Source organism: Coccinella septempunctata, chromosome 6, assembly GCF_907165205.1.
Source record: "Coccinella septempunctata chromosome 6, icCocSept1.1, whole genome shotgun sequence".
Classification (NCBI taxonomy): Eukaryota; Metazoa; Arthropoda; class Insecta; order Coleoptera; family Coccinellidae; genus Coccinella; species Coccinella septempunctata.
In genome coordinates this window covers 16432988-16460540 of record NC_058194.1, presented here as the reverse complement: position 1 = coordinate 16460540, position 27553 = coordinate 16432988, and the positions used below count along the sequence as shown (strand labels likewise).

The window sequence follows — 27553 nt, the reverse complement described above, 5'->3', positions numbered from 1 at the left end:
GATGTTTTCCAAAGCTGCTATTGAAACTCCATAATCGCCAATAAAACAGGGTTCAAACAGGGTTTGAAACATAAATTTCACCATATTTTTCTTTGCATTTGAAGTAAATATCGAAGGTTTGGATACATGTTTACTGAACACCCAGTATATTTGCGAGTTTTCTCATCGTGAACCTTTTTTCAAAATAATGAAATACTTTTTATGTCATATTTTCATGTACAGGATGCACCTGAAAGCAGAGGCCTATCAACGCTATATATATATATATATATATAAGTGACGTATGTCACTTTTGAGAATGTAAGAATGTTGTGCTTAAAATTTGTGGCATTCCACACATAATAAAATTAAGACTGTGACTAGGGTCCCGACTCGGGATCCTTGTCCAGTCCCGACATTGTAAAAGGGATTTGAGGTTATGTTCGCGAAACGTATAATATTATTTATGAACAGACAAAATTCAAGGAGTGATTCCTTATCAAAAAATAGTGTGGGCTTTTTCTCAATCAAGATTGAAAAGACAAGAGAAAATGCTATCGTGGAATTTGAGAATGGAAGGAGCAGCAAAGTATGCAATTCTAACTGCTGAGAAAGTTGAGAATTGCTTAGTGTAAATTGATCCAGAAGAATTGCCACACTTAATTTTTTATTCAGGAATGAACCTCTTCCTTGCGACCTTTCTTGACTGAAAAAATGTGATCGGGAAAGGAAGCCGCCAAATATATTTGTGAAATGTATGATATTTGATACGAAATAACGATACAATGCTGCAGCACCTCGATAAAATGTATTTTTATTTGAAGTGTATCAAAATTTAGCCAAAAAGGTAAAGGTAGTGCTTCTGTTTAAAATGTTCACCTTAGATGTTTCATTTCAAGATTGCTCTTTTTTCTCTTTATGAATGTTGATTTAAAAATAAATATACTTTAACAACATAATTATCTTTAACAACTCATACCTACATGCCCGATTGAAATATGATTTGTACTGAAAATTGAAATTTTCGCTACACTGCTTAATAATTTCAAAGCACCAGTTCAGTGCATCGTTGAATTCGGAACCGACTATCAATCCAGAAATCATTGATGTCACTCAATGTCCAGTCCCGAGTCGGGACTCTAGTCACAGCCTAAAAGGCATGCTTCAATCTCAACAAGAGCATAAAAATTCTGAATGATCTAGGACACTCTTCATATTGGGACAGTTATGACATCGAAGGCTACGAAACCATATTGCTCGCGGGTTCTGAGATCTTTTGATAACCATTATTTAGTTATTAGTTCGATAACTTTTACGGAAGGATAAACTGTCGTTAATTTCGGGTGAGTTTCTGAGGTAATTTTAAATGTTTAGACAACTGTCAATATGATAACTCGTGGATTTCTAGAGATTAATTCATCCAATGTCCTTCCACATTAGTCGAACTTCCATCACTACTAAAAATCTCACACACTAGTATGGTATCTACCAAAGTCAGGTTAAATGCCTAAACAAGAACGTCAAATATTATGTCATGGTTAATTTAATCCAAGGTTATTGGGGATTTTTCTTTCCAAGCGGGTCTTAGCGACTCAAATTACCAGTTATCGGTTCAATAAGTTTATGGAAAAGATTAACTTCTGACAAATGGGTCTCAGAATCCGAGCATACATATTATATTGTCATTACTGTTCTAATATGAACAATTTTGAAACTGTACCAATTTATATGGGAGATTTATATGAGAAGTATTTTATTATTCATAAAATAAACAGGGTGTGAATGATTCCTTATTGTCGAAAAATTATGGATTAAATGGCCAGCTTTATAGAGGTTAGGTTTGATTGGAGAAGCACTTTCGAGAAGTGCAGCCACCTGAGTATCAGGTAGAGAAGCATCGACGGAATGACAGATGCAGATAGTGGTGACGTAACATGGGACTTCTTTAAGGAGATCGATGAAGAAACAGTCAATTCCAGGTAAGTGTAGACTGGAGAGCTGGAGTGAGAAAGAGTTTAGAATTTTGCCTACTACATAAGTACATATACCACCATGGCCTATGGTAGTTATGCTGCCATGTCTGCAGATGGAATAGCCAAGTAATGACACCAGAGTATCCGAAGTTTCAGGATTCAGCCAAGACTCAGCAGCCAGGATGAAGATGAACCCGACGATATGTCATCAGTTCGAGATAATTTGAAAACAAATACTGAGTTTAATGGACCACTCGCAATCACCAATCAGTTTTTTGAAGTTTTGGCAGCAGGAAATTTAGTTCTGATTGGGATGCCGGTTCTTGAATAAAGGAATCATGACTTACAGAAAGTGACCCTTCTTTCTTTTTATACAAGCTAGATAATGCAGAAAGAAAACTCGTTCATACAAAAGTTACTTTACCGATCCAATTGAAATATTTCTAAAATCGAATACGCAGATGCATTAGGCAGTCATCATTTCCGTTTTACGATTTGTTATTCGACTTTCCGAATCTCCCAACATGTCAATACCAAAAGATTCTGAGGTTAATGGAGCAACACATAATAAACTCATATTTCATTCAAACCGTTAAGCTCAGTCAATAATGAGTAGGCACAAGAAAGTTCTTGAATTATTTCAATCAAACACAATTTTTGCCGACCTCATCCATCTTCCTTGTTAAGTTTACCAGCCTGCGAGTACAGCACAATTTATAGAACGCTGTCTGAATAGCAAATTCTGAATCTCCATTCGTAGGGGTTACTTGATTTCCACTTTCACGTTATTCCTGATTGTGAGTAAGAGTAACACGAACTGTCGCTTTAATACTAATGAGTTGGATATCTGCATTCGAAATGAAAAAAGTTCTAATGGAATGTGAATATTTAAGTGTATTTGAAGAGTGATCCGTGACCCTTGCGCTTTGCTTGAAATCGATACCAAAATTTAAATTAAAATACATCACCCCATCATTGAATGAAAAAGGATTGCTAAATATTCATATCAAAAACAACGATCAAAAATTTTTCGTAGTGCTTCTAATGCAATATTTTATTCTTGACGCAGGTTAGTCTACAAAAAACATTAAAATTTCTGGCCACCATGAGCTCTAGTACATGCTGTACACCTTCTAGTGAATGAATGTTTTATTGTGCTCGCATTTCCCATTTGGGTTTGTAAAAATTTTTAAGAGTTTTATATTAAACTAGGCCTCAACTGATTGTAATAGGAAATAATTTCGTATTGCATGCTGGGAACACAGTGATTTGAACCATTTCGGAATCTCAATTAAACAGGCATATTCTCTCTTATTTTGGCACCCAACTAATCATATTTTTTTCAAGCCACATAAGGTTAATCTTATGAGAAAAATTACACAGGCAATTTGAGTGAGATCTTTGTTTAGAAAAAAACTATGCATGAGCCCCAAGAATAATAAATTACTTTCAAAATGACAAAGTTGAAAAAAAATTGAAAATGATTGCTGAAATAGATCCTAATACGACCCTATACCGTTTGTTAGCTAAATTATCGCAAAGCAGTGGAAAAAAATATCTCTCCTCATTTGAACATGTGGTTTTGTTTAAGATATTGGCTCGTTCCATATTTACATGGAAATGAAGATAGAAACTTAGGATTACCTACTCATTATTTTTTAGTAACTTACACGATTTTATGAAATGGCTCATTTCGATACCAACTGACAGAAGAGACTTAGGACACAAATTTAAGAAATAGAATATACTTCAAAATCTCACCAGTAAAATTCGTCTAAATTATTCAGGAATTTTTTCAATAATGGGCATTACAAACTTCTTATTCACCATTCCAACAATCGTAAAAATGGGATGAAATAGCGAAACATTATAGCAGTTTTTCAACAAAACTTATCCAGCGAAAACTTAAAACCTCAACTGCATTCATTGACCTTTCAGCAGCATATAATACCTTGTGGAAGGAGGGTATGCAATCGGATAACCCAGATTATATCGAACATATTTGGTGATCTGACGTTTCAGGTTGTAATGGGCACCGACATCAGTTCACTAAGGAAACTTAACAACGGCCTGCCACAAAGATCAGTGCTCGCTCCGCTCCTCTTGAATTTATATATAGCGGATATGCCCGAAAAAAAGTTCAAAAAATAAGTTTGGTTACGCCGACGACTGGGTGCTTGCAACAAGATGTAACTCAATCAAATTATCTGAGGAAATCCTAACAGCAGACCAGGAGACAATCGGTAAATACTTTCGCAAATGCCTCCAAAACAGAGGTTAGCTGCTTCTACCTCAACAACAAACTAGCCAGAGAAGAGCATAACATACGATTTGATGGGACCAAACTAACCCACAAAAAAAACACCGAAATACCTAGGATTGACTCTGGACAGAACACTATCATTTAAAGAACACCTAACTAAAATCGCCGAGAAGCTGAAAACCAGAAACAACATAATCCAGAAGCTATGTGGTATCACTTGGGGAGCATCGGCTTCCACACTACGCTGCTCCGCTCTGGGACTTGTCTTCTCTACAGCTGAATACTGCGCCCCAGTTTGGCTTAATAATTTTGGCACACGTAAATAAGGTGGACGCCCAACTGAATAATACCATGAGGATGCAGAAACTGGTCCACACTTAATAGAATTAGAAGGCAACATGGCAGATGCGCATACCTTTTGCACAAATGGGGCAAACAACCATCACCATACTGAGACTGTGGAGAATATCAAACACAAGATCCTACAACGGTAGACCTGAAGACTTTCCGCTGGCAACTGCCGGGTCGATAGATTATATTAACCGACTTGACATTTGTTTGTGAAATCCTAAAGTTTGTTTTATTAGCTTATATGTGTGAATTAATTTTTAAGTTCACTGTGTCTAAATTGACATGCGATAAATAAATTCAACATAACTAACATAAGCACTTTCAACAAGCTACTTTTTTTTTCACCCTACATTGCACGATACAACAATTATGATTCTCTCAAAAGTGACCTGATGCATCTAATCCGATGAACTCGGTACTAAATCATTCATTGCCCAGCCATATGATTATGTTTTGTTTCCTTTTTGCGATGCCGGAGTCACCTTCTACAATCCCGTACTTGAAATTCAATGAAATTTTTCTCAGCCATCTTGGATATTTTACATAGACAATTTTTGGTCAAACGACTTACTTTGATAAGTTCTACCTTCTATCAAAGAAAGACTCACCTTTGAAAACACCCTGTATATGTACATATATTCGAATTTTCCTCATTTATGGGAAATAATCGATAGTGAACTCCAAACGACAATCAGCCTGCATCGAGTAACTTTTTATTGTTTAACCAATGAACAAAGAACGAATGTGAATTCTCATTTGACTGCCTAACTTTCCATTGTTCCCTTCATATTGGGGACAGAATAGCTACGAATATATAGACTGACAGAAAACGGAAATACCGTTTCCATACAATTCTTACTTTTGAGAGTACTTATTCGATCGAATGAAAATGAGGAATGTGGAATAATAATTCAAAGTTTCAGCATAAATCAAAAAACGCGCTTTGAAACTCAATACGTCACAATTTCCCCGACGATGGAGCGCATTTGGTGGAGATTTATTTCCTTCAATTCGCCTGTTCGAGCCTGAAAGTTTGCCTCCTCGATTTTGCTCTTCCATTATGCTGTTTTCATAGTGGAAAGTATTCTGGCTTTGAGCTCAAAGGAAGTTTTAGTCCAATACTAGAGCTTGATGAAAACTAATCCTCTCGGGATGTCTGTAAGAATTGTTTAAATAGAATTCCTCTTATATTGAATTTTCTTACATTTCGTTAATTTTTTATGAAACTCGACAATGGTTAGTTTCGAAATGAACTGAGCATCGAAAGAAGTGGGACAACTGCAAAGCAAGGATTTCCGTTTGTCCGGTAAGAATTTTGAAATTGGAACCTTATAAAGTGTTTTTTTTAATGGGTTGATTTTTCGTAAAATATACAGGGTGTATTTGAAGATGAGGCTTGTTTTTTTCAACAGAAGGTGGAACTGGTCAAAAATCACCTATACAAAGCTTTTCACATTACCGTTTGTTAGCTGAATTATCGCAAAACAGTGGGAAAAAACTCATTTCCTGATTCGACCATGTTGTTTCGTTTAGGATATTGGCTCGTTCGATAGTTACATGGTGATGAAAATGGAAACTTAGGATTGCCGAATTGCTCTCATTATTTTTTAGTGACTTACAACATTTTATGAAATAGCTCTTTTCGATACCAACTGACAGAAGAGACTTAGAACACAAGTATAAAAAATCGAATAACACTTCAAAATCTCTCCAATAAAATTCGTCTAAATTATTCACGAATTTCTTGACAATAAGCATCAAAATCTTATTTTCGAACTTTCCAACAATCGTCGTAAAAATGGTATGAAATGGGGAAACATCATAGCACTTTCTCAGCATAACTAACATAAGCATTTTCAAGAAACTGCCTCGATTTTCTACATTTTTCTTCACCCTAAATTCCACGATACAACAATTATGATTGTCTCAAAAGTCACCTGATGCATCTAATCCGATGAAATTGGTACTGAACCGTTCATTGTCCAGCCATATGCGTATGATTTGTTTCGTTTTTGCGATGTCGGAGTCAGTTTCCAGTCCCGTACTTGAAATTCAATGAAATGTTATCGAACTTCTAGGGGTTGTATCTCAGCCATCTTGGATATTTTATATAGACAGTTTTTTGTTCTGTCAGAAAAAAGCCTGTACTTCGAGGTGTCTTCTCGAATTTTTCCATACCTACATTGCTTTGCTATGAAAATATCGCCATTTCATGAAATTTCGTTTTTTTCTGAATTTCTGGATATGTAGCTATAACTTTGACATTTCTTCTCCAAACTTCATCCTTGCTAATTGCTTTGGCAAGGTAATTTTTTTCATTCACTATTCATTGTACATATCGGGTGGATTGTTAAGTCAATATCTTAGGATGATTTTTTTAGTCTCAGTTGCCGAGGTCCGTCAATTCCAAGCGTTCTACATCGAAGAAAGAGTTGGGTTGCTCTGACGAGGTCGAATGGGACCGAAACCATTATCAACATCTACTATTCTTCGGTGGAAATTTTTCCGTTTCGTTGTCCTGAAGATGATATATAGGCCAGTTTCAGATCGTGATAACACTTGTAAATATTTATATAAGCAGGTGGTATGCATCTGAATTAATTTTTATAACAATTATATTCTTTTAAGAAGTCTTGGTTATTTTTTCTTGACTCTAACAATCTGATCAACACCGCTGGTTCGGTTATTTTGGAAATGATATACAGGGTGAGACCTTGACTCGTTCGAATATTTCAGAAGTAGATTTATTCTTGAGGTCGAAATTAACACTTTTTTCATATACTATTTTTTCCGATGCGGTCCTGATAAAAAGATATACGGCCGTTTCCAATAAACCTATCTATCCATCTATTCAATGGTTAACAATCGTCAGTAAGTGAAACGATGGATAGATAGGTTTATTGAAAACGGCCGATAGCCATTTTAAGTTTTCATTATGAGCTGTGAAAACATGAGCCATAAAAAAACAAAGTCAACTAGCTGCACTACAAATCTGTGAATCTTTTAAAAAGGGTTGCATTCGGTTAAAGTACCCAATTTTTCGAATTTCACAGATATCAAATGACTCGAGAATGGCTCATTATACGAAAAAATATGAAGAATACTTTCATTTCACAAAACGTTCAGCTATTCATTAGATAGTGTCCAACTTAGATTCAAACGTTGGGTTCTTCGAATTTTTTATATTTTTATGGTATATAATTCGGAAACAATTATTAAGGAAAAAAGTGTTTCTTTTGACCTGAAGAATCTAATGTCATCAAAATGAATGAATTTTATTGTTCTGTTTCACTGGAACTGAGAACTTCAACCTGAAGATGGATTTTTAGTTGAATCAATTGAGAAATTCAGAAGTTATAGCCAAACGAAAAATGTAAAGAAACTTCCTGTATACTGGAAAAGTAGTACCTAAGGCACCCATATGGGGTGTTTTTAAACTCAGCTCAAAGCCCTCTATTCACAGTTTTTATTTGACCGTTCACCTTGTATATTACATTATATTCACTAAACTATATATTATTTTCAATGATCGTTGCCTATAGAATAGAATAGACAACTTCAATCTAAAACCTTATCTTCTCAAACTCGATGCTTCGCTCTAATATTATCGTTAAACAGTAGTGTATTTTGCGTATTCCTCTAATTTTACTAACTCTCTGCGGAACTAGGGCAGAAATTCTTATTTCTTGCATGAATTTGAAATTTTAAATTGTCCTAACGTTTCGGAATCTACATCAGAAAATAAACTCAAAGTTTTCGAAAATATTCTCTTGAATCATCAGGCATCCTTCTCAGAAATTTTTCGACCCTAATCAACATTCTTGAAAATCATGTTCATGCATCAGATGAAACACAGATTCACTTCACGTGGAGATGTCGAAATAATTTTATAACGACAATTCTCATTCTTTCTAAACGTTGGGAGAGAAAACCCTTCAAAAGTTTCAAGATAAATCAAATTGAGTTCCCAAAGATTATATCTTTACGTCTAAGTATAGACGATTTTGAGGAAAAGATTATAATATTATTCTGAATCAATTCATTACAAGTATGAATCCGAGTCCACATTCCTCAATTTCCAAATAACTGAGATGAAAATTTATTGGTCGAGATGTACCAAAAACTTTCGGAAAACTCCATTATGATGTTGAATCGCTTTTTCCGCGTACATGGATATCAATCCGAAGGACTTTCAAACAACATCTACCACCCATCGCTTGCTCCCTCATGATAAGGCCTTTCTTTAAGTTCTGCCATCTCAAGATATATCAATACCATAACCTTCAAGTCAATAACACACTTACCGTTTGAGAGTTGAAAAAGTTGTAATTTGAGGAATTTAATTTCGGACGTCAATCTCTCCACTTCCTGGCGATACTCCTCCTCTCTCTGCTCTAATAGACTTTGATAAGAGACGCTGGCGGCATCAGCCGAATGTCTCGTATTATCTTGAGGAATTAGGGGTTCGCTTGCTGTGGAACCTGCAAGAATAATAGATTATGCCCCGAGCTGCTTAGGATATTTACGAAGAGGATAAGTTCAGGAGGAGACAACTTGCAGAGTTTATATAAATGCGACAATTTAAACGAATGAACGGACTGGGATGAATGTTGAAACTTTGTTTAATTGTAAGAGGACAAGAATAGTCACGGAACAAGTAATTATCATCAGAAACACATTTTATGTTAACTCATCATAGGTTCTAGTTAGTTGATAGTTATAAAAAGGTATTATGGTGAGTTTATGCAGAGTTACTGAGAACTAATAGCTAAGAAAGGGACCAATCTTATGGCAGATGGCGTTCACGTGTTTGCCATCTGCCTATGAGATTTGATCCTTTCTTAGGTTTTAGTTCTTACTATCTCTGCATAGATGTAGTTCCGCTATTCCCAAACAGAACTTGGAATATGGCCAATAGCACCAGCAGCAACGGATCTCGCAGATAAACTCATCATTAGTAGGTACACCGCGACCCCAAGAGTATATCAATTGTTTTCCTTTTTTCATACGACTATACAGTTTGTAAATGTCTAAAAGGATCAATGAACTAAACTGAGGTCTATTGTACTCCCCACCAGGGCTGTTCTCACTACAGTTGAATGACTGAAAAGAACATACATTAATTTAAACAAATGAAACCATTTGTAAAACTACTCAACAGAAGAAAATAAAATATTCTGAAAAGCCATGCATAACAGAATAAATAATACCATCTTTAGAGAAAAACTACCTATTCTCTTAAGCCCGTTTGCAACAGCCGAGAATTCTCTAGAAAATTTACTCGAGATTTCATGCGCCGTGAATTATGTACCGTTACATACGCACTTTCGGTAGAATTCTCTGTTCAGTTGCGTACAAAATAATCTCTGCCGTTTTCTTGCGAGAATTTTGTAGAGAATTCTCGGCTGTTGCAAACGAGCTTTAGAGAAAAATTTATATTAAAATATTATCTCAATGAAATGAGAAATCGAAATATTGACAAGATCGAGATTTATCTTTCAACTATCAAAATCTATATTTTCTGGATCATCAGTTGAAAAACTTTTGTTTTCAGAATTGAAAAAAAAGGAAATTTTTGTCAATCTGATTCAATTTTCACTTCGCATTGCACACTTGTCACAAAAGATAAACGGAAGAAGGAAATCATAATGCATGTTCATTTTTGAGAATACGGTCCTGTTTTCAATTATTTAGTTATAATTTTAATATATAGCTATACCTGACGATATTTCGGATAGCATAAGCTTTCCCTTAAATTATTTTTCATTCTGAGACATCAACACACCGAGTGTTTGAGCAGGTTGCCAAAAAAATATACTTATGTATTTGAAAAATTAGATATTAGATAGAATGACTGAAAATACGATCTAGAAAATATTGTTTCGTGAGTATGTTTGCTCTGCAATTTGAAGAAGTTCGTATAGCTCAGAAAATATGGATTTTTTGTACATTCAATATTCATTATGTGAACTGATATCGAAAAAATATATCACCCGTCTTCTGCCTGAGGTTTGATAATTTTGAAAGAATTAATAGTTCAATAATACATTTTTCAAATTTAATTTTTAGGCAGCGTACTTGAACACTTAGTGTGTGTTGATGATTCAAAATGATAAATAATGGAAAGGAGGGCTTTTATTCTTCAAAGCTCCTCAGGCGGCATTGAAAATTATAACTAAATAATTGGAGACAGAAATGTTTTCTCAAAAATGAACCTGAAATATGCAATCCTCCATTCGTTTCTCTTTTGGAACAACTGTGCCATGCGAAATGAAAATTGAATTTGATTCTTCAATTGATCCAGGTTTTGATATTTGGAAAATAAATCTCAATATTTTGAGTTCTATCTTGATAATCTGCTTGTTGCCTGTGCAATCTAGAAGAGCTATTGGGCATAAATGAGGCCACAAATTTTCATCAAAATCGGACTACTATTTTTCAAGTTATGGATATCGAAAATTTAATCCCAAATCCATAAATTACCGATATTTCCAAAACTAATGGTCTTTGGATATAAAAGAAGCAACTTTTCTAGAAGTCCTACATACACGACCGTCATTTACCATTAGGCTATGGCCAACCACTCGTGAAACACCCTATATAGCTACCTACTGAAAAAAAAATTATTCATATAGGAACTTTTCCTGCTTTAGCTGTTGAAAATTTGTCTCAGAATCATAATTTATTTTTTCTGCTTATTCTATTTCAATGAACAGAATTGACAAGTCATTCATATTTGTCTCAAACTATACCCTGAAAAATGAAATTTTTTTTTTTTTTTTGAGAACATGAATTTTTGCTCCATTCTGTATATTATACAGGAGTCGTACAATTATTTTAAAAGTAATTTCTCGAGGTCAAAAGAAACACTTTTTTGCCAAACCATTTTTTCCGAATCAGCCCTGATAAAAATATATAGTCATTTTAAGTTTTTATAATGAGCTGTGCCACACCTGAAAAAACGAAATTACCTTAAAAAAAAAACTAGCAAAATCAGTAATACTACACATCTGTGGATCTTTGAATAATAGTTGTATTCAGCCAAAGTACTCAAATTGCACAGATACATTTTAATTTTTGAACATCAAATTACTCGAAAACGGCGCATTATACGAGAAAATATGAAGAAACTTTTTATTTCACAAAACGTTCAAATATTCATTAGATAGCGTCCAACTTAGTTTCAAGGGTTGGGTTCTGTGAATTTTTGATACTTTTATGGTACGTAATGGTCATAATGGAAAAACTGGAAGACGTGGGTGATATCTTGTGTTCGAAAAACATTCATTAAATGAATGAAAAACTATATTCAGAAATTCATTTCATTCGAAAAAACCGTTCGTGAGAACTAAAAATAACATTTTTTCAAGGTTTTTAAACAGCATGTATCCTTTAAACCGAACCGATTCGGCAAAATGATAAGGAAAAAAGTGTTTCTTTCGACCTCAAGAAGCAACTGTTGAAATATTTGTACGAGTCCAAGACTCACCCTTTATAGTGCCTGTTTGTATGATTTCTGAGAGAATCATATTCTTTGAATATTATTCAACACTGGCCATAAATGTCATAAATAGTTTATGTGTTCCTCAACGTGAAGTCAATCCGAAATTCTCTACATATTCTCTCTCTCTCTCTCTATTATGTGCCGAACTTGAATTAGGTAACTAACGTAAATATTTTTCACACATACCATTTACACAAAACAAACCCTCATCTCGAATTATGACGGATATTTCTATCAATTTAAACCACTATCCATCAATAGGTAGGTACATGAAGCCATTTGCTGACTATTTCGAACTACATACATAAATTGAATAAAAAAAAAGTATGTCATTTTTTTTTCATATTTAAACGGGTAATCGTTCCAACTTTTCAGTGAAAATTATTCGAGTAATACCTCGACTGAAACTATATTAATAATTTGACTCTACTATCTCCGTTCGCTGATAGCACTATCTTGCGATGTTTCAAAACGAAAAGGCCGTAATTATTGACGGACAAACGTATGTCGATTTGTCCAGAATTAACCGCTTGCTCTATTTAGAAATATTTTCCAAATATTCATAAAATGACCGGAAAATATTTCCTTGTGATTATTGTTTCTCTATTTTTCTCACAGGTGAGTTTGCATCCTTCATATCCATGAAGTCTTTGATTTTTACCCTCTTATTCCAATAATCTTGCTGGTTTTCGTTATACAAACGTTATTTTTGTTAATAGGCTCTATTATGTATACCGTTAAGGGAAAGTAATACCTCAAGAATCTCCATTCAAAAACGGCATTTAGTAGTTCTTAATTTACGCTGTCAATTTTGTACGTAAAGCATTGATTTCTTTTTTAAATTGAAGTTGAAGGACGTCTTGATGTCACCCCGTCTATATTTTTTCCAATTTAGTTGATTTTTTATGAGACAAAAGAAGTTGAACCCTAGTGTCTATAAAACTTGTCTTCACAATCATTTCTCTATGTTTTTTCAACATATTTCGATGAAAATAGCGGCAGGGTGACATCGGCGATAAAATTTTTTATACATTGCAAAAATCTTAATAGTGATATATACCAAAATTACGCTGAAATTCAGAAATAACTGAAAATTATTCAATATCCCTAATTTTACTATATCAGTCCGTAATTCTGGATATTGCTCAAAGAGATGGCACATTTCCGTATTTAGGGTAGCATCCGTAAAGCAATCAATGTCGATTGTCTTGATCCCGTATCGTATGTACTACTTCCTCTAAAGTTGGCAGCACCAAAACCGTTAATTGAATAGTCAAGAATCTGATCACACCATAAAATTGAGCTGATTATTACCTGATTTCTTACACTCAAGAAAAATTTTTTGCTGAATAATCATTGAGAATATGGGCACTATTTGTATTCGTAGAATTCCACACTACTCACATTGGAAACAATTGATACCTTACATTCCAAGGCTAATGATAATTTAAAGAAAAAAAAATCAAAGCAGTATTTGGTTAGTCGGAAAATTTAAAATTTCAAGTGAATTGATATAAATGGAGAGAACTCCCTGAATGTTCTGGAACAGGGGTAGCTGTCACCCTAGAAAGGGGTGAAAAATGATTTTTTTCATTTCCTACTTAACTGTTCCTCTCAACGAAAATGTCAGAATTGTAGACAATTGCAATTTTTACAACTTTCTCATGTAGCAATTTTTAACATAATCTCAAATTCATAGATAAAATCCCAAAAACACGATTTTTCGTTTTTAATTTTTTTCTGCAACAAAAATGTATTGATTTCGATGAGTGAAAATATATAGCCGAGTGTTCAGATCAATAAATTTGTTCAGCGAAATTTCAAAGTTTCAATTTTACGGATGCTCATTTTCTTCCTAGGAACCTCAACTTCATGATGGAATAAAGAATAAATTGTATGAAAAAATAATGTTCAAAACGAGAACAACCAAAAAATTTATTCTGTCGAAATCACTTTTTGAATTAATGTACAATGAAATGAAAAAACTTTTGTGTGAAAAAATATTGTTCTGAACGAGAAAAACCAAAAAACTTATTTTATTTTTCCAAAATCAATTTTTGTATGAATATATGTATCTTACATAATATGATGCTTTCAATTAATGCAAAGGAGAAAATTAGAACACAATTTAAAACCTACAATTTTACTGTTTTGGAAATATCTGAATTTCTGTTTAAAATCAGCTCATAAAAACGTTTCAAAATCTTTCCACATTTTTTATAAAATTATTTCACTTGATGACAATACATTTCGAGATTAGTTGCACGTGGTCAACAGTAAATAAAAAAAATTTGAGAGATCATTAAATCGAATTTTCTTCAAGGGTTTCTTCATGTCATGAAGTTGCAGAATCCTGAAAATATTTCAGAAAGAAAGATCATCGTCATGCCCCCCCAACATGCAAATTTTCATTAGAAATTGTGATCAGTTTTCCCATAAACGTCTAATTGGTCATCACCCTGTGTAGCCTTCGGGCATCTTGTACTTATATATTATCAACCATTTGCAAATGTCAAATTTGGCAATTTTTGTAATAAATTATGCATAAAAAAAATTGATTAATTCAATTGTCAATCCTTTTGTAGCCAAGTTTAGAATAAATGGGCAGAAAAAAGTGCCTTCATTTTAAATTAATCTGTCATTTTTTTCTGCTCAACGATGAAAAATTCAACAATATTTCAGTTGAAAAAATACAAAAATACAAATATTATCCATATTTCAAAACCAAGGGGAACCTTCAGAATGCGACAGCATTCTATCCTGGTAGTGGTTCAGGAGGTTCTCAATTCAAATTATCAGCTTGAAGACAAAATTTTGTGAGAAGATCTAAATCAAAATTTGCTCTTGAAACTTTGAAGAGAAAAAGTGTGGAAGCCTATGATTCTCAGCATTCTCTGTATCTCAGAAGAGGAGTAAACGTGTCATAAGTTTGGCCCCTGCCTTTTCCATTGACGAAACCTCATCAGAAAAATCGAAAATGGGACACAATTATAGTACCTATATTAAAAAATTAGTACCTATATTAAACTAACCAAATTTTCAGTTTTTAGAATGCGAAGCACAGCAGGGAGCTATCGAAAAGTTGTTCACCTTGAGTGTGAAGGCAGTAAATCTGACAAATACAAAGTTCCACTCAGGATTCAATTCAATCGTGGATGGCATGTTCAAACCTTTGGAAGTAATAGGCACCACGGCTGAGGATGGCGTTGTGGCCGGCACCAAATATTTCGGGAAAATGGTTAATTTCGTAGGCAAACAAGTCAAGACTGTGGCCAAGAAATTGCAAACTGGAGAGGAAAAATTCGTGGGATGCGTAAAGAGCGAGCAGTTCGATCCTGTGAAGAAGATTTTTCTGGACGTCTCCTCATGCGTCACTGGAAAATCTGATACTGTTAGTAAAATTGTACAAAATAGTTTGGTTCAAGTGAATTCGACTTATGGAATTGTCAAATCGCTCACAGCTCTACCCCAATGTCAGGGAGCCAAATGTTTTGCTGACTACACATCAGGTAAAGATTGATTAATTAATGAGTAGATGTTTATAAATTGATTTCTAAGGGAGCTTTTCTACGACAGAAGACCAATAAAATTGTTTTATTTTTGTTCCTAACTACAAGTAAATGTTTTTTTGTGAATATATTTGTTAAAAACGAACACAATGAGATTCAATAATTTTAATCTTTTCATGAAATAAATTACATTTACGAGGTAGTGCTTGAAAAATTAGTGCGAATATAAATACGAGGTTATATTTTTTGCGTTTTGCTGCTAAAATTTCAAACTGATCAGTATCTAACTTAGCCAACAGATGCCAGCTCTTATTCTACAGCATTTTTTATAATAAAACGGATTTCGCCAAAAATGTTAGTTACGAGGTACTGCGTTTTGACCCTCGATAAATTCTCTTTTAGGATAGTGGAATAAACTTGAATAGAAAAAATTTTCATCGGCTACAACTGGTGCCATTCAATAGAAATCCGAATGACAAATTGTTACAAGACTTTTTATTACTCAGCACAAAACATAGCAGACCATTTGATGGTCTATTCAATAATAATAATCTTCATTCACTTGTCTCTATTCAAACATCTACCTCGACATTTCATAGTGGATCATTTTTTTTCGCCATTCGTCTTTGGATAATAGCTAACTACGCCTCTGGAAATTCTGGAACGGATCTGATTAGTCCAGTAGATGACTTGTAATAATTTGAAGGAACCACACGATTTCATTTCAATCTACTGAAGAGTGATTAACATCAATTCATTTGTAAAACTCTACAACCTCTTCATCTTTTGCTCGTCCTATTCGCCTTTGTTACTCTATATTACCATATTCAGTGAAAAAAGTAAAGCATGTTAATTTTCAGGCATTATGGGGAAATTTGGAAGTATTGCACTAGGTTTAGGGTCAATTGGAAAAGATTTGACTACAGGAGTCGTCTCGATACCAATTACACTACCAACTTGTCTGATATCAAAACCAGCTATGAGTCCTGTGAAAATATTTGGACTACTTGGGGTGAATATCATGAAATGTTTTCAATCCGGTTGAATAAATAGAATAAATACCAAAACCTGCTCCAATTTACACTTATAATACACTATTACATAAATACAAAAAAGTCTTGTAATATTTCTTACCCCCGAAAAATAAAATCCTTCAATTCCATACACAACCTAGGCATTTCCTAGAAATAAATATTTATGCCTAGTGATTATCTTTCAAAAAATTCTCGACCCTGCATACAAAACTTGAAACATAGATACAAAGAATGGAAAATAAACATTTGATGTTGTCCACAGACTAGAGTGAGATAGTTGCTTAGTGTCGCCAATCACAATTGAAATTTTTGACTCTGACATCATTGTCACCTCAATTGTAATTGGAAAGGTAGGAGCTATATAAATTTATTTATTTTACGCCACTGCCTTAGTGTCGCGCTAGACAGAGAAGCATCGAATGTTTGTACAACAAGAAATATACTCCATTCACATTTATTTTATCAATCGGTTGGCCATGAAATAATTTTGCCAAGTCTTTGTAACTAGAACGGAGTAAGGTTGGCACTCATCAAATGTCGTTAATGTCATAACGCCGTTGCCACAACTAATAACATCAATTTATTTTAGGATTCAAGTCCGTTCATTCAAATAGTTATATACCCTAATATTCTAAAATCCATAATACGTCAGACGGTAGCGAACATATTCAATGTAAGAGAATTTATATAATGTTTCATCTGAATCTAAACGACTTATATTTCAGCTGAATATTTCCACAATGAGAAAGATTGTGAATGAAGAGGATGACAAAGAATTTCCTTCTATTGGGAGACCCAAAAAAGTGGTGGCATTTGAGAATTTTATGTCTGAGTGAATTTATGCGAAAAGTTTACTACAGGATTTTCGATGAATGCCATCGTAGAATAAGTTCCTGAAAATTGATTTTTCTATTTTTCATTTGACTTGTCCTATACATTGTAAATGTCTTAAGGTACCAATAAATACCCAATTATTATTATTATTATAATATATAATTGTATTACGATGAACAGCTACAAATACGCGCCAGTTGTCCTGCTAATTGTATTCATGTGAACTTTTTGTTCAAAGGTGAAGTTCATTTTGACTTGATTTTTGTTGAAGAATTTAACATTCTTGTAATTATCTGTTAATTCCTTCGGAAGATACCCATTCCCAACCACTGCATCATATGCAATTCATCTTCGGGTTAATATTTTTGAAATCTACAACTGATGTAACGTATTAAAACTTTTGCCAAAGAAGATAACGAACATTAACTCTCCTCAAGCTAGTGCATATTATGATATTATACTGATCTCATGTATTTTCCATGCAAACAACTGGAATTGGTATGCCTTCGGTTTGTATAAACTTCAATTATGTTCGTCACATATTTTCCGAAGAGATTCGACATTGTGATAAAATACGTAATAACAGAAACTTTTACGTAGAACGGGCAACATAGCATTGATTTAAAACCCAAAAATGTTTTGACAAGCAACCGAGTGCTAAAATAAAAGTGAATGGAGTATACATTCATAGCACGTCAATGTCCATTCCATGTATTTATGTTCCAAGATAAAAAAAAGTTAGGAAGGATAAGTATCCATAATATGAGAACATTTTCGAAATGCGGGGTATTTGATAACCACACGGCAAAAATGTAAATGGTTATTCCTTGGACTGGAGACTGGAGTTTTTAAACCACGACAAGTGTTCACACTATCACAATACTATCTTCTGGTGGGTGGAGATTCCCCCACCTGATGTTTTTTGATGATTTCTGATAAACCACTTCATTTCAAAGATCCCAGGAAACACACCTTGGTTTAGTATACGTCTAATATTCATCCTGATGGTATATTATTCGTTTTGGTCTATCACAGTACGAGTATTTTACGTCTATATTATACCATTTTTCTGTAGTAGGTTTATAAAACGTCTTTTAGCGTTAGCTATATATACCACAATATATGTTTTTTGCTTATCAATAGTTTTTTCAAGAACTGAAGATTATTTTTTGTTTATATACTTCAATTATTTTAAACTCTTCGTCATATTCATCAGTTATTAACGAAGTCTACAAGATCTCCGAATTATACGTCGAATATATTGTACTTTTCGACGTACTTCCTACACCTATATTAAACGAATATGTGATATAGGTTTTTGAAATGTCTATAAGTGGAAGTCATATATACATAATGAGATCTATTTTGTCTCCCAGTTGTGTTTTTACGATTGGAACAATATGCATCCTACAATATATATCGCTTATTTCCCAGCTTTAATAATTTTTCATAATTTATAAACTAGGTCTATAAAGTTCCACAAATTATACGACTATAAGTCGTACATATTTCAACCTACCTTCCTACTCCATGAACTTAGGTATATTAAACGGATATATGGTAGGTTTTCAATCTGTGTATTAGCGAATTTTTTTAACACTCATCATTGAGGTCTACACTGGACAAATATATGAAAGGTTTCAAATATGACTATTATTATAAGCCATATGTAGATACCTACTACATTACTTCTAGTTATCAGGGAGAAAAAACAAAATACTGGTCCTTTATTCATTATTGTCATATCGATATTTCTGAGTTTTATACACCTAGTACATATAGTTCCAAACATTCAAGTTTTTTGAAGTTGAAAAAGCGATTCAGATATAAGTGATATTACACATATAATATCTTTGATTAAAAAAGTCCCCCAATTCGACAATTCACAGCGTTGTCACATGAAATGAAATAATGTCCTGTCCACACACTGATTGCTTCAACCATCAAAGATTCTGCTGTCTATACTTGTGATCTGGAAAACTGAATGAGCCCTCTTCAATAACTATTCGCTTGATATAATTGTGGTCTACTAGTTCTAATTCAAACAAGCCTAGCAGATTTATGAGAATGTTCAAGATCTACTACATTTTCAATAGCCTGGCAACGTTGGTGCCATGTTTACGTAGGCAGAGGATTGAGGATCTACGCAGGCCCGACCGGCCAATAGGCAATTAGTTATCGTTACAATACACGCATGTGGCAGTCACGGCCGTGTTTCTATGCTATGCGGCATGCGCTGTTCGTAGTTAGAACGAACTAATATACGACAAGGAGAACGCCTTGTCGTCCATCTTGAAATAGTTTCGTAAGCTGTGTGTGTTTACTGTGTTTGTTTTGTCTGGAGGAAATTAATTGTACTTTGTCATGAGTGATTGAAATGGATTCTGATTCAACATAGCGATGGACATGTTTAAACATCTGGTAAAAAATAAAATGACATAACCGATTTCGAAGAAAGCTCTCCACTTTCAAGTCTACTAATATGATGAAAAAGATATTTGGTATGTTTAGTTCGACATGTTTTTTTCTCCTAAAACTAACTGAAATAATATTTTACAGAGGCCGTAGTGCTGATGTGGGTACATCTGATTGAAGCAATCTAAAAATATAGGAATAGACCTTTATATTTATTTAAAGAGGTGTGCTCAATGTATATACCTAAATTTTGAAAACTACTATTTTATTATTTTCTGAATAAATTGGTTTGAGACCCAAATAGTTTAAAATTTAGTTTTCCTAAAATCCGATTGACACTACGTTATGTCTTATTCGAAGCTATGAAAAGGATAAGTATGGAAGATGGTAAGATTGTTATAATAAATGTTGAAGATTGACTATATTCAGAACAGTAATATCTAACAACAAATAAGCCTAATGTTCATTTATACGATATTCGACAATATAAGCGATGATCCGAAAGTGCATTTATTGTTCTTTTAATTTATTATATTCGAAATCATCGATCAAAACATATTAATGCAATTTCGGATCATCGTATCGTCGGATATCGTATACATGAACAGTAGGTCTAACGTTGTTCAGAGACGTCTATTACTGATACTTAATTGTAGTACAAAATACGATTATTAAACATCTATTTTTGGTACATTGAAGTCGTTGAAATATAGTCTATAATATATAAGTTGTGAACGTTTATAGACGACTGGTTTTCGACGTAATTTCTGAATTACTTAAGTAGTCTAATAGACGTATATGAAATACGAGTATCAGACGTATATTAAATACGAATAGGAGACGTATATCCAGGATTGATTTTATACGTCTACCACGCGGACATTTGTCCTTCTGATTTTGGTCTAATGAAACCGTATTTATACGTCGGAATAAGTTGACTTATATATGTTTAATAAACGAAAGGTGGTTTCCTGGGATACGGGGTGAAAAAGAATTGCTTCATCCTTTTTCAATATTTTAGTATGATCGCTGAATTGGTGCACACTCGAGGTGGACCATACATATGGTTCGCTCGATACCAGGACTCAAACCTTTTGGATTATTTCTTGTGGGCTCATCCATGGTCATAAGGTTTCGATAATACAGTGGGGTTTAACGCATTTAGAAACAAATCTGGTGTATTTGAATGAGTTCGGCAGTCAAGGATGAGAAGATTGAATGCTTGTATTCAAGGTGGTTTAAGTCAGTTCGAAAATTTATTGTAGATTGAGTAAATTTCTATGTACCTCTTGATGATAAAATGTAAGTCTCGTAAATATTGTTCGCCCTGTACCTTCGAAATCAAGCGGTTTTAAAAAAAAAAATCTTAGAATAGTCTAGAGAATAACCTTTCGAATATTTACGCTATATATTCATATAGTGATACCTATATGGTATAGTGATATAGTGGTAACTTTCCCCTATGTTATTTTAACATATTCAAGTCCCATATTTTTTTCTGATTCAGAATATATAATATGCTTGGTGTCTCTAATTGTTTTTTCAATAAAAAAAGACTCAAAAACTAGTTTGGTCAAGTTGGCAGCCCATTTTCATTGATAATATGATAATGAACTTCATGCTTCAATATTGTGTCAGATTATTAAATGTCTCCACACACAGTCTTTGCCTTTAGTGGATTTCCTCAATTTTATTATTCAGATATTGATATTGCTAGTAGATAGTCTGAGTACCTATTAGTACCATATCCTTTTTAGGAACCTTCTCAAATTAAGACAGTTGTGGTAGTACTAGTATACCGGTGTGAAACTAGCAACGGAATATTCATCCACACTTCTACCGCAGCTATAGGTATATATGAATAAGTAGTGATGAAAATTCTCATAATTTCCTCATTTTTCGAGCATCTTCTCGAATATCCCGAATGAAAATGATTTTCAAAGTCTCTCATAACCTGAACTAACATAGAAGCATAAAGTTCATTTTCATATTATAAATGAACATAACCTGCCAAATTGACCGAACTAGTATTTTGACTTTTTTTATTGGAAGAACGATTTGAAACACGACTGATAGTATTCATTCTTAATCAGAAAACAAATGGACTGGAATATGTATAAATAATATAGGGTTTATTTTAAAAAAAATGACCACCGTATCACTAAAGTGGCGGACTGAAAAAAAATTTACGAATACGCCACTGCATTCTACATGGAAAAGTGTCTCTACAATGCAATATTTGTTTTTCGATATCACTGAAACTTTACGAAACAGAGGCACCAATTCGAAGAGACGAAAAATGAGTTTTCACTTATATCTTGAAAACAAAAGAAGATATAGAGGGATGCGGTTTTTGCCATTATCCATCTTTTGAAAATCGAGGTTGGCAATGTTCCATTCACTTTTTTCTAGCTCTTACGGTTACAGAGCTACCATTTAATACCATCGAATTTTGCTCACCCTGTACCTATCGAATATAGTACATAAGGATCAGATTTTTAATAGGTCTTTGCCCAACAGATTTCGCACAAAATGAGTCAATTGATACAAATTTCCAATAATGTATGTAGGTGGAAAATTTATCGTAAACTTTTTGTGGTACTACTAAACGAATTTCTGCGAAGTTTCGCGAAAGTTAACAAATAAACATACTTGATAGAGGATTAAGGTCTCAAGTGCAGATTATCTCCGAATAATACACATTGTAATTTGGGGGATATACGTTTTATGACATCAATTTAGAAATTCTGCAGACGCTTATGACCAGATAACGAAATAAAGTATCTATAAAACCATTGGCCCCGAGCCAAATTGCGCTATTTGTTTCCTAAAATCACGCGGTCCCTACAATGGCCATATTACACGTTTTGTGCTTTTTATTACTCCTGAATTACGTGGTGAGTACGAAGGAGCTTTCGATACAACTGCCCGCTAAAATTTATGACTACGATTTCGTTCGAATCCAGAATCGATTGGAACATAAGCGGAAACAGAAAACGTTTCTTTTCTTCAATTTTTTGGAAAGAATATACAGTTTCCAGATTGTATCTGTTATTAGTTAGGAAAAATTTTGATGAAAATGAGTTATACATGAATATACATGTCCTACTCATTCCTAAATTTCCATGTAATTATTCACTCAAAATTTCTTAATGTTCCTATAATTGTAATTCTTCAGTCACTTTCTTCATAATATTATAATTTCTTTCATCGGAAAACTGCATGGAAAATATGAACGATTTAATGATTTTCTCTTCTTGTGTCTCTTCAGATCAATGCTCCATAAATGGTTATATTTTCGGCCAATAACTAATTATGATGTAAAAGAAAATCAGAAGAATGAAATATTTACATTTCGATAGTGAGATTTCACTTGAAATGTTAGAAACAATATTTACAATACCTTAGTGAAAGACTGTAGGATGAATTCGAAAACCATACCACTATTCTCTATTCTCTGTATGGTAATCCGTATTAATCTGGGCCTCCATAATTATAAAGTTCACTACTGAAAATAACGTAGCGTGAGCGCAAAGCGCAGACGCAGCACCAAAAAAGTGGGTCTAGACAGCTCTCAAAGACAGAAACAAATGATATTATTTTTATTTTAAATTGTGCTTCTTTCAAGGATAACTGAGCCATGCCTTCCACACGAGGGCTGATACTTCTTTCAGTTCTTTTAAATGGCAAACCTAACTTTTTGTGCCAAAAATAGACATAATATTTTTTGTTGAAGTTGACTTGGTCATTAATGGGTTTTTTTATCAGCCTTTATCATTATCGCAGCGTACTTGTTAAACATAATGAATTTGAATGTTTACTTCTTTATGTAGTGTGAGGTCAAGGACATATACTTCAGGAGTCACCTCAATTCTGACCCCTAGAAGAGGGTGCATGACAAACTCCTCGATTATATAGGTATGCGTTTTTTGTGGAGTAGAATTCGATAAAAGATGAAAGAACTTTCGGTATGTACATTCAAAGACGAGAAAATGATGTTAGCAATTTTCAAATCCAATTTCATTCAGTGCGATTCGTTAATTTTTAAGCGATAATGCATTCAGAGAACAGATTACACTCAAAAGCGTATCGCTTCAACCCTTAGTGGTACAACCCCAAACCCTATTTTTGAATAGAGAACCTCGATTTTCGACTTATTCACATTTGGATTTTGAACAACATTTTTTTTTCCCTTGGAGCATGCTCTATAAATCCATCGAATTCTAACTCATTTATTCTGCAATTCGGATGATGAATGTGTTTTAGGTACGATTCCCACACTGATTATTTTTGAAGAATACGAGGATATATTGAAATATTCTTAGCCTACTATAGAAACAAAAAAAATTTTAATGTCAAAATATTTTATTACTCAACATGTTCTCCTCTTGATTGGATACATTTATTACAGCGAACCTGCAACGTCTCGAGACCTTTCAAAAAAAAATGTTTCTTCTTGCTCTGCAAACCAGACCTCCACAGCTCCTATGACCTCCTCGTTGGAAGAAAATTTACGACCTTTTGAACTTTTTTTCAATTGAGGAAAGAGATGATAGTCGGATTGAGCCAAATCTGGAGAATGAGGGGCGTGTTTTAGTAATTCAAAGCCTAAATCGCGAATTTTTTGCATGGAAACATGAGATTTGTGTGCAGGGGCGTTATCCTGCAAAAGTGCAAAAACACAACACCTTTGGATAGCTTTCCGCGTCTTTTCCCTTCAATTTTTTTCCGTAGCGTGGTCAGTAATGTCGAATAGTAATCTTCGGTTATCTTTCCACCCTTATCCAAAAAATCAATCATGATTACTCCATGGCAATCCCAAAAAACTGAAGCAAGAACTTCTCCAGCAGATTTTTTGACACGAAACTTCTTAGGTCTTGGAGAACCAATGTGTCGCCATTCCATCGATTGTTGCTCTGTTTCTGGATCGTAGAAATGTACTCAAGTAACAATTCGGTTTAAGAAATCTACATCGTTTTCAAATCGAGCACAGATCGAACGCGATGCTTCTATCCTTGCACGATTTTGGTCAACATTCAAACATTTGGGGATCCATTTTGTAGCAATTTTTCTCATGTCCAAATTGGATTACCGACAAACAAATAATCTAGTGGTCCTGCAACGCCAAATTCGAGAATATTCCACTGAATTAACTCCCCATATAAATTTAACGAAATTAGGCAACTCTTATTGGGTTTTGTTGAGTAAATAAGTGTGTATGCCGGTTACTTGCTCTTATAGAATTTTATTATTTCTAGATACCTGAGGGTGATTTCACACCTGAGGAAAATTTGATAGCTGACAAAGTGGTCTCAAGTCTACATCTTCTACAATCTGTGATCGACACCGCTAACACAACTCTTCTCTCCATGAAAAGTATCCAGTCTAACCTCATCATATCCACACAAACTGTTATAGAAAAAAACGAGAAAGATATAAGCTTACAAATATCTGCTTTGAGGAAAAATGTCAGCAGCTTGAGATCTAAGAGAAGTAAAACCATTTTGGACAGATGTATAGATGATGAACAGCCTATAGACATTTTAGTGGAGGCGATTTCGGATGAGATAAAACAATGCATAACAGTGGCTCTTGCAGAAAACGTGAATATTATCAGTAACTGCATAGTGGAGGCCCAAACCTTCATGGATTTACCGACGAAAGTAGCTGCAGATTTACAGACTTGCGGAGGTTCAAAGCAGTGCCTCTTAGCTTTATCCATTGATGCCGTGAATGAAAGTATGGAAATTCCATCTAAAGTTTTGGTTCTCACAGCCAGGGTTCAACAGCTTGCGTATCACGCGTTGTCCAACATAAATGGTTGTGCTGTGAATGGTTTGATAAATGTGGTCAAGCAAGGAATAGCTGTCGTTGAAGATATAGTAGCATGTATCAAAATGAACTATTGAAATTTACTATTGCATTATCATTATCGATATTTTTTCGAATAACTCTTGAATGTTTTGTATTGAAGTTTATATAACTCTTTATGACTCTATCACGAGATTAATTTGTTAGAAAGACTGAAACATTGAATATTTCAGTTGGATAACTATAAAAAAAAGTTTTTCATTTCATACCTGAAATACTGGCCGTATCCCCTCCAAAATGAAAAAATGAATGTATAAAGCATTTGTTGAGTTCATATAATCCATAACTTCAAAACGGTTCATCCGAATCATCGCCATTCATACCAGAAAAATCTGAAATTTCTTGTTATAAAGAATATGAAAAGTAACTGATATGAATTGGGTACTCAAATTGTAAATGAATGAGTGATGCTAGCATAGATACACAGTTTGTTCCATAAACATAATGTCAAATTCAGAATATTGATCTCTGATTTATAGACGGAAAGGTCCTGTAAGCTTTTCCTTTGTCCGGAAATGCTTGCGGGTTCCAAGATACAGGGCGTTTCATGTTTTCCAACTAAATATCAATTTCCTCGATATTTTCGATATAGACTCTTGTATCCTAGCTGGAGGTGGCCATTTTCAAAAATTAATGTGAAGCTTTTTGATGTAATTAATCATTGTTCGATTCCTCTTCTTCTTCTACGTGCGGTGCCTCACTGGGCTGAACTGAGGCCTAGTGACCCACCGTCCGCTTATAGTTGGAGAGGCTCAAACCCTGAGACACGCTGACAAAAACGCCACAAGTCGACAGAGAGGACTCTCATTATAGGAATTGTAGGTGTTGTGTTTCCCAGGTGTGTCATCCTTAACTCTTCAAGGTTGCTGCAGATGAACAGAATATGTTCAATCGTTTCATCAGTGCTCCTGCACCAGCAGCAGAGGGAACAGCCAGTCAGTCCCATTCTGTTTGCTGTTTAAAACAAATGGCCAGTCATTGCTCCAGTCACTAGATTCAGTTGTTTCCTCTCAAGAGCCAAGAGTTTTTTGACCTCAGGTACAGAGGACGGTCTTTCAATGAGAAGCCTCGACTGCCTTACCACCACCTCTCCTGTTCCATTCAGAGGAAAGTTTCCTGTCTAGCCATCTATTGAAGAATTTCTTGACAGATGTACGACAGATAGGCAGCGCCAACAAAAGCTGAGCTGGCTTCTCGCTTAGCAAGTATGTCTGCCTTCTCGTTTCCCGGAAGTCCTGCGTACGCCGGACACCAGATAACTGTCCCAATATGACCAGAACCCAGTTCTCGCAGAGCCTCCCTGCATTCCTCTACTAGGTGTGAGATAACCCTTTCCTCAGAAAGGGATTTTAGGGTTTCCTGACTGTAACAACAAATATAGATATGTTAAACGGAGTACCCTCTGCGGAGATTCTCCAGTTTGCAGGCCAGAGTAGTAAAGGCTGAACTGTATGCTGTTCAGCCTTCACTATGGAGCAATCCTTTCCTAGGGGGATGGACAGATTGAAACGAGGTCCCACTATTCTCCCTTCAGTTAATAACAAACGGTTTTCAATTTTCTACGGATTCTGAAGAAAAAATTCTTTTTGTTCTAAATCGAATAGAAATTGTAGAAATGAATTTGATTTTCGAAAAATCCACTGGCGTATCACCTTTTTCTTCAAACTCATCTACCCTCCACCACTCATTGAGGGTGCATGACAAAGCTCTCGCGTAATTTTAAATAAAAAATTTACCTGTAAGATCATTTCTGTTGAAAATAGTGAACATCGAAGATGAACATTTCACCATTTTTTTTAAATTCTAATAATTCTCGAAAT

The 27553-nt window shown here is 34.3% G+C and overlaps 3 protein-coding genes across 7 annotated transcripts in view; 2 read left to right on the top strand and 1 right to left on the bottom strand.

Annotated features, from left to right (window-relative positions):
- The window catches only part of LOC123314829 (chondroitin sulfate N-acetylgalactosaminyltransferase 2), a 122061-nt gene that overhangs the window by 32944 nt on the left and 61564 nt on the right, over nucleotides 1–27553 (bottom strand). For all 5 annotated transcript variants that reach the window (XM_044900205.1, XM_044900203.1, XM_044900204.1 and 2 more), the window contains one exon: nucleotides 8871–9047. In XM_044900205.1, the coding sequence (XP_044756140.1) occupies nucleotides 8871–9047 (177 nt within the window). The remainder of the gene's footprint in view (nucleotides 1–8870; nucleotides 9048–27553) is intronic.
- LOC123314831 lies at nucleotides 12533–16646 on the top strand. The gene is made up of 3 exons (XM_044900210.1): nucleotides 12533–12688; nucleotides 15114–15579; nucleotides 16440–16646. The coding sequence occupies exons 1-3, from the start codon at nucleotides 12638–12640 to the stop codon at nucleotides 16622–16624; spliced, it is 702 nt and encodes a 233-aa protein (XP_044756145.1). The 5' UTR covers nucleotides 12533–12637; the 3' UTR covers nucleotides 16625–16646.
- LOC123314832 lies at nucleotides 22604–25849 on the top strand. The gene is made up of 2 exons (XM_044900211.1): nucleotides 22604–22759; nucleotides 25121–25849. Exons 1-2 carry the CDS (start codon nucleotides 22712–22714, stop codon nucleotides 25769–25771), a joined length of 699 nt encoding a protein of 232 aa, XP_044756146.1. The 5' UTR covers nucleotides 22604–22711; the 3' UTR covers nucleotides 25772–25849.